The sequence below is a fragment of the Oryza glaberrima genome, chromosome 1, assembly GCF_000147395.1.
Source record: "Oryza glaberrima chromosome 1, OglaRS2, whole genome shotgun sequence".
Lineage (NCBI taxonomy): Eukaryota > Viridiplantae > Streptophyta > Magnoliopsida > Poales > Poaceae > Oryza > Oryza glaberrima.
Window position 1 is genome coordinate 31,875,424 of NC_068326.1, and position 15,411 is coordinate 31,890,834.

At 43.1% G+C, this 15,411-nt stretch overlaps 2 protein-coding genes across 2 annotated transcripts; both read left to right on the forward strand.

Moving 5' to 3' along the window:
- Positions 1-1,557: 1,557 nt before the first annotated feature.
- Positions 1,558-6,695, forward strand: LOC127752878 (leucine-rich repeat receptor protein kinase HPCA1-like). The gene is made up of 19 exons (XM_052278320.1): positions 1,558-1,642; positions 2,370-2,490; positions 2,568-2,639; positions 2,724-2,798; positions 2,904-2,975; positions 3,070-3,231; positions 3,331-3,405; positions 3,483-3,554; positions 3,640-3,711; positions 3,796-3,864; positions 3,939-4,013; positions 4,108-4,179; positions 4,283-4,417; positions 4,497-4,966; positions 5,041-5,199; positions 5,292-5,431; positions 5,525-5,744; positions 5,856-6,091; positions 6,179-6,695. The coding sequence occupies exons 1-19, from the start codon at positions 1,558-1,560 to the stop codon at positions 6,680-6,682; spliced, it is 2,886 nt and encodes a 961-aa protein (XP_052134280.1). The 3' UTR covers positions 6,683-6,695.
- A 3,007-nt stretch (positions 6,696-9,702) lies between these two features.
- On the forward strand, positions 9,703-12,356 carry LOC127752867 (L-ascorbate oxidase homolog). Its single transcript, XM_052278309.1, has 3 exons — positions 9,703-10,133; positions 10,237-11,343; positions 11,445-12,356. The coding sequence occupies exons 1-3, from the start codon at positions 9,883-9,885 to the stop codon at positions 11,746-11,748; spliced, it is 1,662 nt and encodes a 553-aa protein (XP_052134269.1). The 5' UTR covers positions 9,703-9,882; the 3' UTR covers positions 11,749-12,356.
- The last annotated feature ends 3,055 nt before the right edge of the window (positions 12,357-15,411 follow it).

Genomic DNA, 15,411 nt, shown 5'->3' on the forward strand with positions numbered 1-15,411 from the left:
TCTCAGTTTGTCCTCTCGGGGAAGATGATATCATGCATGTAGTAACTTGTGAACTCCATATTCCTTTCAGTAAATACTTTCAGCTGCAGAATATCAACCAGCTTATCATTAGACTAAACTCCGAAGAACATTTCAGCAGTTAAGTTGCCAAGTAAACGGCACATGTGACATGTTGTTCGCTTTGACCGATTACTCCCACAGAAGAAAAAAGAAGAAACATTTTTCTCACACCAGTACATTTCATACGAGCACGATTGTCACCAAACCATCTAACTCAACTGCGTCAGGCTTATATTTTCAATTAGAACAATGGACGAAACAAATGCGAATGCATTATATCAGCTGGCCAGTGGAAGGAAGCAAGAGGCAACTGGGTGCCATTGAGTTTTGGCCTCATGCAGAAGGATCTTTTTCGTGTGTCGCCGGCTCCGCCATTTGCTGTGTATATAGTGCACCTAATGTTACCTGATGAAGCTGTTAACAATACCTACAAAAGGAAGAAGCCGGCCGGCCATGTATTAACAGAAATTGGCCTTCCTGCCCCACTGAATGTGACCGTCAATTGCATAATTTACGTTGCATGATGTCACACCGAATCATTTTTCGGTGTTTACTTTGTTGGATCCAGCGGAGAACATAATCCTCTACAAAATCTTGGCTTCTTGCTGACATAACTCAAAGCTTTCACTGTCCTTGAGAAGCCTGCAAAACAAGATTTTATATTCATGTTCTATTGCTTACAATCAGATTTCTAGAGCTTTTTCTGAATCAAATTTCTGGAAGATGAAAATTTGAAACAAGACCAACCATGGAAGCATTCACAGGCAGTTACTTAGGAAAATATGTCGATCCATTTTCTGATGCCATATCCCATCAGCAAGGTTGGCATTGGCAGGCACTTTGACTTAGCCTGAAAACTGTTGTTTACAGCTCCAACGGTCCCAACTATACAAGGGAAAACAGATATGATAAGAACAGCCTGAGCGATTAACACAGTGTCTGACATGCAGGTACAGGACAAAAATATCCAATCAATGGCCGTATCAAAAAAATAAATTAAGTAAAAGCACAGAATATACTGACCAAAAACGTATAAAAGCCAAGAACGTCCAAACCAAGAAATTCTGACTGGATCAAAACCCAGAAGGTGTTCCCAGATAAGGCTCCATAGATAAAACAGGCAAGAAGTAACTGCAAGTAAACGGTTTCTTAAATCATTTCACATTTTGATCAGCAACTGAGCTCTTCAGAGGTTTCTTTTAATTAAGCCTCCCACTACCACGCATACATGCATTTTCTATGTGCATGTTGCTTGGACCTGGTAAGCATTCTCATAGGCAGTGTTTGATAAGAATTCCCTTGAATCAAGTTATATAAGGTTGTCTTGTTTGATTAGCTATTTTCTTTGCCTGGTTGCCAGCCTCAAGGAGGGAGACGCCATTTGGCATCTACTCGAGTTTGTTCACTGCACAGTGCTCTTCGACAAGAACAATCAGCAGATTTTGCTATCCTCCGGTGTGAATTTGATTTGCGTGGAGGGTGACACCGTGTGGTACGATGGTGGAGATGCAGTCGCTGCTACTTCTGTTCATGCTCTTGGTGAGCCTACGGCTAAGCTTCAGTCAGACAAACCCTCAAGATGGTAAGTCTTTGATCTTTCTGCTTTTCAATAGGTTACAGGAAGAAAGGTGACATCTTTTCCAGGATTTGTCACTCAGACTGGCCATTGACCTGAAAACAAGGTGAGTAGGATTAGGTCTGCCAGAAGTACAGCAAGAGAAGAATCTATTTGTGGAGCATGAATGACTAGATGCTACAGAAAAACAAAATCCTTAAAGGCATAGCCTTCTTCCATCAATACTATGTTCTCCTTGGGTAGTTATGCAACAAATTGTGATCATTTGGTTATTTCCATCTAATAACCTAGGAAGATTTTTTTTATGATCAAATTCATAGTGTCATGTACAAAGAATAGTTTCCCATGATGAAAAGGGGAGCTGCAACAGCTATATTTCATGCACGCACGATCAATAATTTTAGAGAGATGACTCCTTCCTTTCCTGCAGGAGCGAATCCATGTAAAAGCCATGTGATGCACCGGACACAGGCGAAACTTTTGAAATCCCATTAATTTTAGCTAATGTTAGAATGTAAACATAGTATTATATCCATAATTCATACAGGACACCTGGTAATTTTTGTTTTTAGATTCGCCCCTGCTTTCCTGGACCATACTTTTCTGTGAAATTTTCCATGATGATGATAAACTAATGGATGATATTGACCTAATAGGCCAAAATGACTTGGATCAACCACTGGAGTTGTTGACACATTTTTCTTGACTAACATTTGTTCCATTTATTCTACAGTTTCTGCACTCCAGGCATTGATGAAGAATTGGCAGAATGAACCGCAAAGCTGGATGGGATCGACTGATCCCTGCACCTCCTGGGATGGAATTTCCTGTTCCAATGGGAGGGTGACAGAAATGTGAGTGCTCAACTTCGATTCATCATTTTTGTACTTATTTTTGAGACAAGAACTACACCGAAACCTGGTATTTACAGGAGATTATCAGGCATTAATCTGCAAGGCACATTAAGCAACGCAATAGACCAACTTTCTTCTTTGACATATCTGTAAGTCCCTGCTTACTGAGTTTTGAACAAACTACCACACTGCAAAATGCTTTATGCTGCTGATGTAAAATAAACTACATCCAGGGATCTGTCTAACAACCTAAATCTTGGAGGTCCACTTCCTCCAAGCATTGTGAATCTGAAGCAGCTCACAACTCTGTAAGAACAGCTTGTCACTATAAGAAAACATTTCTTCCTTTTTGGTCTGTGGAGAGGACTAAGAAAAATAGGGGAAAACACTGATTTATATCTTGGTTTTGTCAGGATTTTACTTGGATGCAGTTTCACTGGTGATATTCCAGAGCAGATCGGAGCATTAAGGCAACTCACATTCCTGTAAGAAACAACTCAAATGTGGGCAGATATATTGAATGGACAGCAATCTCTTTATGATATGATTTACTTTAGCCTAAGAAATGCTCTCATGCAGGGCCCTGAACTCAAATAAGTTCACTGGTGGAATCCCCCCAACACTTGGCCTTCTCTCTAAGCTTTTCTGGTTGGACTTGTCAGACAATCAGCTGTCGGGGAAAATACCGGTTTCATCAGGTTCAAACCCAGGGCTGGATCAGCTTGTTAATGCAGAACATTTGTAAGTTCTCAAATGGTGTACCAGTTCTAGAACAAAAGAATCAAGATATACTGCTGCTTAATGGTATCCTCATATGACTCATACATTTCCAATCAACAGCCATTTCAGTGAGAACCAGTTGACAGGCCCAATTGACGAAAAGCTTTTCAGTGAAAAAATGAACCTTATACACGTGTAAGCTGCACACTGTTTGTTTGTGCTTGGTAGTATCATCTTGCCATCACCTCACTGCCTTCAGTAATAATTGTCAGGATATTTGACAACAATAACTTTACTGGACCTATCCCAGGATCTCTCGGGAGAGTCTCATCAATTCAAATTATGTAAGTACCTCGTAATATGATTTACCCTATGTTTTGACCCCCCTTTGAACAGTTTCATGTTTTTTTTTCATGCCTATTGCAACAGCCGACTAGATCATAACCAATTTAGTGGTCCAGTTCCAGGAAGTATAGCAAACCTATCTCGTCTGATGGAACTGTAAGTGATTACCATCAAGGAACATCAACAAATATTTCTTATTCCTGGAAACAACATTGCAAATATTTGTTTTTGTTTTTGCAGGAGCTTAGCAAGCAACCAACTGAATGGGACAGTGCCAGACCTCACCAGTGCAAATGCTCTCACTTATGTGTAAGGAAGAAAGTATATGAGCATTTAAGGTTAATGATTCTTTGAGTTATGGGAAATTTTCTTCCTTCTTACAGGGACCTAAGCAACAATAACTTCATGAGCTCACCAGCACCGCGATGGTTTTCAACATTAACATCCTTGACTACCTTGTGAGTTGTCTGATGACGAAAAAACAGTGAGTATCAAATGGACTTAGTAAGATACATCACAATTAATGTTTCTATTCATGTTGACAACTTACAGATTTATGGATAGTGATCATCTTACTGGAACAATCCCCAGTGCCCTGTTCAGTTTCCCGCAATTGCAGCAAATGTAATTTCCTCATGGATCATGCTACAGCTCTCTGATAGCATCTCTAGCTAAAAGTTTAACTTCAGTGAACTTATGCCTTCTGATGTTATAAATTGGAATGCAGATCATTAGCTAAGAATTCATTCAGTGGGGAACTTAATATGAGCAGTAACATCAGTTCACTACTGCGGGTTGTTAATTTGACAAACAATCAGATCTTCAACGCTGAAGTTGACCCAAGCTACACCGGCAGCCTCATGTAAGCATCATTCTGTACTGTATAAGGGTGTACAAGTGAGTGCATGCATTCTCACCCAACGTATTCTTTCCTTGTCCAGACTATCAGGCAATCTTATATGCTTCAACAATATCAGTTTCTGCACACTCAAGCAAAAGCAGCAAGTGCCATACTCAACAAACCTAGGTCCATGTGGTGCCATTCCATGCCCCACTGACCAGTCAGCAAATCCAGTGGCTTCACAGAACTGTGCTTGCGCCAGCCCCTTCCAGGGTTTGATGATCTTCCGAGCACCAGCCTTCTCTGATGTGACCAGTCCCAAGTCATTCCAACCTTTGGAATTTACTCTTGTTCAGAACCTTAGCCTAGCTCCAGGATCAGTTGCCATTTCCAATGTTGAGTTCAGTCCAGGGGAGCCACTAACATTCACAGTGAAGGTTTTTCCAGAGAGCGGAACAAGCTTCAATCACTCAGAGGTTATCAGAATCAGTTCTTCTTTGGTCAACCAAACCTACAAAGCTCCAGCTTATTTTGGACCATATAGCTTCATAGCAAGCACATATTTTGCAAGTATGGCGTTGTTTAGGTCTGCAATTTCTTTTGTTTGCTTTATTTTCAAACATTACATAACTCATTCATTTCAGGCCCCAGTGGTAAAAGGTCGTCAATGGGCAAAGGTGCAATAATCGGAATAGCGGTTGCTGGTTTTCTCCTTCTTGTTGGCCTTATCCTAGTAGCAATGTATGCTCTAAGGCAGAAAAAAATAGCTAAGGAGGCAGTAGAACGAACTACTAATCCTTTTGGTAATGTGTTATTTCATCATTCAGTATCCATCCAATAGGGAAGTGTTAAGCATGATTGCTAATCTGTGCTAGTGAATGCTCTGGTGCCACAGCATCATGGGGACAAGGTGGTAAAGATAATGGAGATGTGCCACAGCTGAAGGGAGCAAGATACTTTGCATTTGAGGAACTGAAGAGGTGCACAAACAATTTCTCAGAAACCCAAGAAATAGGATCAGGAGGATATGGGAAGGTATATTGGTGAATGAATTTCCATGCTAGTATAGTCACAAAAAGAAACAAGGATTTCCAAAAGCATTTAATCTATTATCTTTTCTGTTAAAAGGTGTACAAAGGAATGCTTGCAAATGGGCAAATGGCTGCAATAAAACGCGCACAGCAAGGATCTATGCAAGGTGCAGCTGAATTTAAGAATGAGATAGAACTACTTTCCAGGGTTCATCACAAGAACCTGGTGAGCTTAGTAGGTTTCTGCTATGAACAAGGGGAGCAGATGTTGGTTTATGAGTACATTCCTAATGGGACCTTAAGGGAGAATCTGAAGGGTATACTTTTCAAACTTCATCACCACTACTACCCCCATTTATAACCTATTTACATAATTAATACATGCTACAACAAAAGGACATGGGGGTTCATCCACATCTTAACTGCAGGTAAAGGAGGAACGCACTTGGATTGGAAGAAACGCCTTCAAATTGCAGTTGGCTCTGCTAAAGGTCTAGCGTATCTTCATGAACTTGCTGATCCACCAATTATCCATAGAGATATCAAATCAACCAATATCCTTCTGGATGAAAGTCTAAATGCAAAGGTTGCTGATTTTGGTCTTTCAAAGCTGGTATCTGACACACGAAAGGGCCATGTTTCTACCCAAGTGAAGGGGACACTGGTATGTACTTCTGGAACTTCAAAATGCATAACTTTTATTGACAAAAAAGATATTTCTAGTTGATTACTCTTCTGTGTTGATATCTAGGGTTATTTGGATCCTGAATACTACATGACTCAGCAGCTATCTGAGAAGAGTGATGTATATAGCTTTGGAGTTGTCATGCTAGAACTGATAACGTCCAGGCAGCCCATAGAGAAAGGCACATATATTGTCCGTGAGATCAGGACAGCAATAGATCAGTATGACCAAGAGTATTACGGATTGAAGAGCCTAATTGATCCAACAATCCGGGATTCAGCAAAAATGGTTGGCTTTAGGAGATTTGTGCAGTTGGCTATGGAATGTGTAGAGGAGTCTGCTGCTGACCGCCCGACAATGAATGATGTGGTGAAGGAACTTGAGATTATAATACAAAATGAAGGGGCACAGTTGCTAAACTCAGCATCTTTATCGGCTCAGCAGTTTGGATATGCAGAGGGTAGAGATCCAGATCCTTATGGAGATCATGTGCCTATCAATGATGACAGCAGCAGTGGCGCTTTTGATTACAACAGTGTATATTCATACTCAGTTGTTGAACCAAAGTAGATATGATGTATTGGTTTTGCTTATCTCCTACTCATTGTAAAGGACAATATGTATTCTACAATATCATCTTTTCTGTGTTGATAAAAACCAAGGTCTTGATTTTTTATAAGCATACACTGGCCAGATGAAACAGCAGAGGATGATCTTTCTATAGAATCATTCATGTCATTCTCTTCATTGAAAACCCAAAATAAATATATTTTTTGACCATTCGCATGCATGTCAAGATAAATATTGTTTTGTAATTTAATATGTTTCCACTGATGTTTAACTCAAGTAGTTACCAGGTGCACCTCATTAATTTTTCTCTAAACAATCCTACATCAACATGATGCCCTTTCATAGCATAAAAGTTAAATATTAATGACAACAGCTGGAACAATAACAGCCTCTGATTGGCCAATGGGATTAATGAATAGCTGTGAAAATGCTCTCATTGTGGATACAAGATAGGATTAGTGAGAGAAACATGTATTTAGAATTTATTTTAATTGGTGGTGTCATGGTTCAGAAGATGCTGCCTTGTACATAGGAAACATCATTTTTTAGATTGAATTACCAATTGAAAAGATCCAGTTCCATTACTATTTATCCATCACAACGTGTGCTAACTGCTCAGTGTGCCTTTTCTGGGAGAAAAAAAGAACAGGTTGAATTCTAATCCCCACTGAAAATGTCTATTGTGCTAAATTAAGGCAACCTTACACCCAATCAAGGAAATGAGATAATTCAAAGCTGCATTCTCAAAGTTAATGATACAGGAACTTTACCTCTTAACGGTTAAAACAAGGAAGTACCTTTCATTGACATCGAGATGAAAGGATGCTTGTTACCTTATATTGTAATATATATTCCTTTTGTCACAGGAATACTAACATCATATTCCTGTGACAAAAGGAATATGATTTTATTGACTACTTAACAAGAAATATATATTACAATATAAGGTAACAAGCATCATTTTCATCACTGTAAACATGTGCAGACGAACATATTTCAACACACACACACACACACATATAAAAGAAAAAACGAAGAACCATCTGTCCCAAGCACATATGAAAATTTTATTTCATATCAGGTCACCAAAGATTAAAGCAGAGTTAAGACATGAGAAGGTTCTCACATAACTACATTTCGGAACAGCCTGCATAGGAAGGTTTAAGAAATAACATCTGTGTGAGAGTCAGTTATCCTTATACAACTTGGTTGTCTTGCTTTCCATTGCCCATCGCTTTTCCTCCAGCTCTGAAACCAAAGCTGCAGCTGGTTCTCATGAGGTATATGCAAGCATGGATCGGTTGACCTATTCTTACTTCCTGAACATATCGCTATGTACTTTTTTGCACATTTCTTTCTTAACTATTCGCATTCTGTATTCTGCAGCAAGTAAATTTATCTGGAATGGAAAAGGATGCTCAGGATTGCTCTTGGCGTAGCCAGAGGACTAGTATAATTCATGAACTTACCAATCTGCCTATTATCCATAGAGACGCCAAGTCAACAAATATCCTTTTGGATGACAACCTTAAAGCAAAGGTTGCTGATTTTGGTCTGTCGAAGCTAGTTGCAGACACCAAAAAGGGTCATTTGGAACTTTTTTTTTTTTTTGTGAACGAACCAGCACAGTTTGCGCCAATTTTATTGAATATAGGAGGAGTAAAAGTTACATGTACTGATGTACAGAAAAGAAAGAACTGTACAAAAGGGGAAAGGCCTAAGGAATTAAAAGCGGTAGGTGTTTCGCTCCCGCTGAGGCCCTAGTTTTGGCTTCCTCCGTTTGGAACCTGAGACATGACACAACAGTCCTCACAAAAGAGTGAGCTGTACAGCTTTGGTTCTGTCATGATTGAGCTACTAAGCAGAAGGCTTCCCCTAGCGAAGGGCAGATTTATTGATCAAGGATGGCAATAGATGCAAGCAACTACGACTACTATGGCCTGCAGGGCATCATCGACCTAGCTATCGACGACGCAGCCATCTGCTACAAAGCTTGAGCCTGCAGGGGCGACTACCGTGCACCCGTATTTTGGTTCGGTGGTTGCAACCAGCACAAGCAGCAGTAATACCAACATAGTGGAAGACCCTTCCAACCCTGAAATTAAGTAATGAAAAAGCACTAAAAACTTCAGAAGGAATCGCTCGATTTCTCTCTAAGGCACGACGTTTTTTACGCACTAGTTTCCTTGATCCTTGCTCCTATTGCACACATTGTTTCTCAAGGAATCAAGGATTACAATTCCCAAAATTCCCCGGTTCTCCAAAATCATAGGTCACCTTCTGAATAGCCAACAGCGACCAGGAATTCATCCCGTGAAGGAAAAAGAAAAACAAATCATTCACGAACACATCGACCTCCAAACAACATCACAGAAATTCATACTCCTAAATTACTGAGTTTGAGTCGGATGCAGTTCGAAGACTAGGGCATGGATTACACTAGCGAGATTGCGAGAACAGGGAGAAATGCAGCGCACCTGTGCGCCGCTCGCCGCTCGCGGATTTCAGCGCGGGCTCGGCCGGCGGTGGCGCGGAGCGCCGTGCACTTCCGCCGCGGATTCGGCTCTACTCCTCTCCACTCCACTCCCCCACCTCCCGTCTCTGCCTCTCCCCTCGCGCCGTCAGCTAACTTCCCTGCGAGGGCTAGTGTGCCTCTCCCACTAGGGGTAAATCAGCCCAAAAGGCCCAACTATCGAGACATTTCATGGACAAGGCCGAACGGGCCGGCCCAGACACCAAGAACCATCTCGTCCCACGCGGCGACCAGCACCGACGTGGCGTGCGTGCGTGCGTGCATGCATGCATGCGGCGGAGGAACGAGTCAAAGGTTGGGGTGAGCCCCCGGCGGTGCCGAGGCGAGCGGACGCGCGGGCGTTGCGGCCGTTGGGGCGAAAGCCGTCCATCCGCCCGCCCACGGAGGCGCGCCACGGACACGTCCGGCGCGCTCTCGCGGGCACCGCTCCTTCCCGCGGCCGCTCCACGCATATAAGCCACGCCTCCTCCCGCCTCCCCTCCCCACCACCGTACACACCCCCACCCTGCCTCTCTCCGCACCGGTCTCGCACCCACCTGAGACCGGCCGCCGTTTCTCGGTCTCTCTCTCTCCGCCCGCTCCGGCGAGAGGGGGTGCCACACACACGTTCGTACGGGAGGATCAGGGCAACAAGTGACCGCGCGCGTGCGTGCTCTCCCCCCGACCGATGACAACGATGCGCGCCTCCGCCGCGCTGCTGCTGGTGGCGGCGGCGGTCCTCGCCGCCGTGCGCGCCGAGGACCCGTACCACTTCTTCGATTGGAAGGTGACGTACGGGACCAGGACGATTATGGACGTGGCCCAGAAGGTGATGCTCATCAACGACATGTTCCCCGGCCCAACTATCAACTGCAGCTCCAACAACAACATCGTCGTCAACGTCTTCAACCAGCTCGACCATCCCCTCCTCTTCAACTGGTACGTATACGTACATTGGTACATGCAAGCATACATCGATCCGTTATTGATGTTGAGCTGATCGATCATTTTGGTATGTACGTGGCAATGCGACGCGATCCAGGCACGGGATCCAACAGAGGAAGAACTCGTGGATGGACGGAATGCCGGGGACGAATTGCCCGATCCAGCCGGGCACAAACTGGACGTACAAATGGCAGCCCAAGGACCAGATCGGGACCTTCTTCTACTTCCCCAGCATGGGCATGCAGCGCGCGGCCGGCGGCTACGGGATCATCACCGTGCACAGCCGGCTGCTCATCCCGGTGCCCTTCGACGAGCCGGCCGGCGACTACCCGGTCCTCGTCGGCGACTGGTACACCAAGGACCACACCGTGCTGGCGAAGAACCTCGACGCCGGCAAGAGCATCGGCCGGCCGGCGGGTCTCGTCATCAACGGCAAGAACGAGAAGGACGCGTCCAACCCGCCCATGTACACCATGGAGGCCGGCAAGGTGTACCGGTTCCGCGTCTGCAACGTGGGGATCAAGACGTCGCTCAACGTGCGCATCCAGGGTCACAGCCTCAAGCTCGTGGAGATGGAGGGCTCGCACACCGTGCAGAACAGCTACGACTCGCTGGACGTGCACGTCGCCCAGTGCGTCTCCTTCCTCGTCACCGCCGACCAGAAGCCCGGCGACTACCTCCTCGTGGCCTCCACCCGCTTCTTGAAGGAGTACAGCGCCATCACCGCCATCGTCCGGTACAACGGGTCGAACACGCCGGCGTCGCCCAAGCTGCCGGAGGGGCCGAGCGGGTGGGCGTGGTCCATCAACCAGTGGAGGTCGTTCCGCTGGAACCTGACGGCGAGCGCGGCGCGGCCCAACCCGCAGGGGTCCTACCACTACGGGCAGATCAACATCACGCGCACCATCAAGCTCTGCACCAGCAAGGGGAAGGTGGACGGCAAGGAGCGGTTCGCCCTCAACGGCGTGTCGCACGTCGACGACGCCCAGACGCCGCTCAAGCTCGCCGAGTACTTCAACGCCTCCTCCGGGGTGTTCGAGTACAACCTCATCGGCGACGTGCCGCCGGCCACCACCGTCCCGCAGAAGCTCGCGCCCAACGTCATCTCCGCCGAGTTCCGCACCTTCATCGAGGTCGTCTTCGAGAACCCCGAGAAGAGCATCGACTCCTTCCACATCAACGGCTACGCCTTCTTCGCCGCCGGGTAAACACATGCACAAACGTATAAAGTTCCATGCTCGCTCCGTTCTTGGTGATCGATCGCCATCGCCATGCATGAATATATGGATGTGTGGGTGCGTGCAGCATGGGGCCGGGGATATGGACGCCGGAGTGCAGGAAGACGTACAACCTGCTGGACACGGTGAGCCGGCACACGATCCAGGTGTACCCGAGGTCGTGGACGGCGGTGATGCTGACGTTCGACAACGCGGGGATGTGGAACATCCGGTCCAACATGTGGGAGAGGTACTACCTCGGGGCGCAGTTGTACGTCAGCGTGGTATCGCCGGCGAGGTCGCTCCGGGACGAGTACAACATGCCGGAGATAGCCCTCCGCTGCGGCAAGGTCGTCGGCCTGCCGATGCCGCCGTCCTACCTCCCCGCATAATAAAGCAGAACCCCCAACCAATCTCAGGAACCCATCCATGGTGCTAGCTGCTGCTGTACACACAAACAACGCAGGCGACAGGGAGAGCACGAGTTTTTCCGTTTCCTTTTTTCGTACGTCCCCCCGTTTATTCTTCTTGCTCGGTTTACTTTCTCTTTCGAGGAATAAAATTGGGCTTCAAGATCGACGGCTTCAATTACCTGATGTCGTCACACCGGAACGAGGATGAAAACACAGCAAGGAGAAAGATTGGCCGGCGAGATGCATGGAATGCATACAAAAGCTCGAGATGCCCTCTCGAATCGTCGTTGCATGTAGTAGGAGTATTGATTCTACCTGATCGTCAATTAATTTATCCCCCAGTTAATAAGTCCTTCAAACCAATTGATTGTTCTGTGTCTATAATATATATGTACATGAGTATCTCCTCTCGATTGTTTTAATGTAATTTTTGGTTATTTCTATCCTCGATTTTGTTCGGTACTTCACCTTTGTAAGCTGTTGTTCCGATAGATGAAAATCACAGTAGTATATGAGACATATGGCATGTGCAATTCAGTGTACCTTTTGAATTCGATCAGATTTGCATTTTCAGTGCCATGCAGCAAGTGATTTGCGTTTTGTGCAATTCTGTATGACTCTGTTTTCTTCAGCCAAAAACAAGCATATGCCTGGCTAGCTGGTATCCCATATAACTTTACTAATACGTGGGCATTGATGTATGGATCGAATGCTATTAGCTTTGCCAGATATTGTAGAGTAACGGTTTCAAAAAGATATTGTAGAATAGAGTAGTACTCCCTCCATTTTTTAATAGATGACGCCGTTGACTTTTTCTCACATGTTTGACTATTCGTCTTATTAAAAATTTATGCAAATTTATAAGATATAAATCACACTTAAAGTACTATGAGTGATAAAACAACTCATAACAAAATAAATTATAATTACGTAAATTTTTTGAATAAGACGAATAGTCAAACATGTGAGAAAAAGTCAACGGCGTCATCGTTTGGATTGTGGTCAATTCTTGCCCTACCAGTTATTTGATAGTTTTGAATAGTATTTACTAACTATTTGGATTGAGGCCAAATTATGCCAATTCAATAGAGTTGAAACAATACAATCCAACCAAAAAATTGATAGGACTTAAAAACAAAACAACCCATAGTGTAGAACGTGATTTCACCGTTACTCGCGAGGGAACATTCTCAAAGTTGTTATGCTAGCAAATGCTGCTTTTATCCCTCTTCCTGTGTATCCAAACAGTGATGAGATGCAATTGATAGTGCAATGGTAAAAGATGTGTGGTTTCAACTCTATAATTATGTGTTCAATCCCCAAAACACACATTTTCTTTTTAAAAAATATTTGGAGGGATATCTCTCCCCCCAAAACACATATTTTTCTTCTTAAAAAATATTTGGAGGGATATCTCTCCCTCTAAATCTCTTTTTTTTACGGAGGGTGTACATCCAAATGTTTGGAGGGATATCTCTCTCTAAATCTCTCTCTCTACGGAGGGTGTACTTCCAACCTTGTTGTATTCAGGTGCAGGTTTTGCCCTTTTTGGGGTTGGGCCTCGAATGTTAATTTTAAAGTATATTGTGCACCTTCTTAGGATGAGTTCTTTTCAGCAAATCAAAACGACAAACGACATCTTTCTTGTATTTCATTAGCATATGCTTCCCAAATTGCCAAACAATATATTTTGTGCAAAATTGTATATATAGAAGTTCTCTTTTTGAAAAAAATATTTTTAAGTTTATAATAGTTAACACTTAATTAGTCATGCTAATGATTATTCTCGTTTTGCATGCGGCGAAAAAGATTAGCCAATCTGTCTTCTCGAACGAAGCCTTTGATCGAAAAGGTAGAGGTACCTCATCTGCAGGGTTACTTAGGAATCCATAAATGTACCATATCTTCTTCTCTATCTTTTTACTTTTTGAATTTTAGGGACAACATCCTCAGGTATTAATCTATTGAATTATTAAAACAGCTTTAAAAGAGCGCATCATATTCATTGTGGTTACTACATATTTCCACATTAATCGAAGAAAAAAAGATCTTAATCGTTAAATCATGGTGGGTCCGGATTGTAACGGTATGGATTGCTTGATATAATTGTATATAAAATAAAATATAATTGTATATAAAATACAATTATATCTATAGAAATAGAAGTTAAAAGTTTGATATGAAATCTATGTCTATAGAAATAGAAGCTAATAGTTGTATATGAAATCCAAATATATTTCTACATATAATGATTTCTATATCTTTACTATTATAAAAATTGAAGATGTTTTTGCCGGTATTTTGGTACGTCATCCGTGTATGAGTCGGTTTTTTAGTTCGTTTAGGTTTTTAAGTTCGTTTGCTTTTGGAAATACATATCCGTATTTGAGTCGATTTTTAAGATCATTCACTTTTGGTAATACAGAAGGAATCATATAAGAAATCTGTTTAAAAAAAACTCGAATGCTAACTTAAGACGATCGGACTCCTAACTGTAGCTCATGATTTTCTAAAAATATATATATCCAAGCAAACTCCCACAGTGAATTTCATTTTAACTAAACCATATAACAATAATAAGATTAAAATAGACTTCACTCGTTGCAACGCACGAGCATTTTTTCTAGTAGAAATAAAATTTCAGAGTTGTATATTAAATCTAAGGCTTGTTTGGCATGGGTCTAGTTTCAACTCCACCTCTCCTAGAGCTGGAACCCAACCGTTTAGCTTCACCGAAGAAGGAAGTGGAGCTAGCTGAAGTGCTCTAACAAAATAAACTAGATAGATGGAGCTGGATTTAGGTTTCTTCGCAACTTTACTTTAAACCCTATTCCTGAAGTTAAATTTAGAAGTTTGAGCCTTATCAAATGGGCTCGAATTATCTAGCTCACGTGGTGCCGTGGGGCAATCCCATAGTTTGTGTTAACTTAGAAATAAAATGTACTTAGCAAGAAGATTACACATTTTTTATAATATGTATTCTGCTCCATACATATATGATTTAAGGGTTAATTAGATTCATATCATTAAAACTTTATCAAATTGAAAAAAATATTGCTACAATTCGTGTGTACCACTACATTTGTCTCGGCCCCTCCACTGCTATCGTTGTCATCCTACCGGCCGCCGCCGGAATCGCCGGGCTAGATGAAGTGTTGCAAAAAAAGATAAGGGTGCGTTTAGTTCACGTCAAAATTGAAAGTTTGGTTGAAATTGGAACATTGTAACAGAAAAGTTGGAAGTTTGTGTGTAGGAAAGTTTTGATGTGATGGAAAAGTTGAAAGTTAGAAAAAAAAAGGTTTGCAACTAAACTCGGCCTAAGTCTCTAACCTATGATTCGAAGGTAAAGACTGGTGGCAATAGCAGCCTGCTCCAGTCCATATCTGATTGTTTCTACATATACTCCATGACGTTGTCATGTAGTGCCGTGTGACTGCATAGACCACGGAGAATACGACTCACGCAAGGCCGCCAGCGGCAAGCGCCACCGCCCTCTGGCATAGGTCCGGCCAAACCCCTTTTACTTGTAACCTTTGTTTTTAATTTCGTTTAATACTTTAGTGTTACTAAATTATTAGATACTAGCTGAATACACCTAAGTTGCGACGGATTATTGTCAGTATATCGCAGTGAAGACAATTT

What these genes read in the sequence shown, in the direction of transcription:
- LOC127752878 (XM_052278320.1), top strand. Translation starts at nt 1,558, where the DNA reads ATGGTGGAGATGCAGTCGCTGCTACTTCTGTTCATGCTCTTGGTGAGC. An exon ending in AATGGGAGGGTGACAGAAAT is followed by an intron (nt 2,491 to 2,567) that starts GTGAGTGCTCAA and finishes TGGTATTTACAG; the next exon opens with GAGATTATCAGGCATTAATC. An exon ending in GATCAGGAGGATATGGGAAG is followed by an intron (nt 5,432 to 5,524) that starts GTATATTGGTGA and finishes TTCTGTTAAAAG; the next exon opens with GTGTACAAAGGAATGCTTGC.
- LOC127752867 (XM_052278309.1), top strand. Translation starts at nt 9,883, where the DNA reads ATGACAACGATGCGCGCCTCCGCCGCGCTGCTGCTGGTGGCGGCGGCG. An exon ending in CATCCCCTCCTCTTCAACTG is followed by an intron (nt 10,134 to 10,236) that starts GTACGTATACGT and finishes GACGCGATCCAG; the next exon opens with GCACGGGATCCAACAGAGGA. An exon ending in TACGCCTTCTTCGCCGCCGG is followed by an intron (nt 11,344 to 11,444) that starts GTAAACACATGC and finishes GGGTGCGTGCAG; the next exon opens with CATGGGGCCGGGGATATGGA.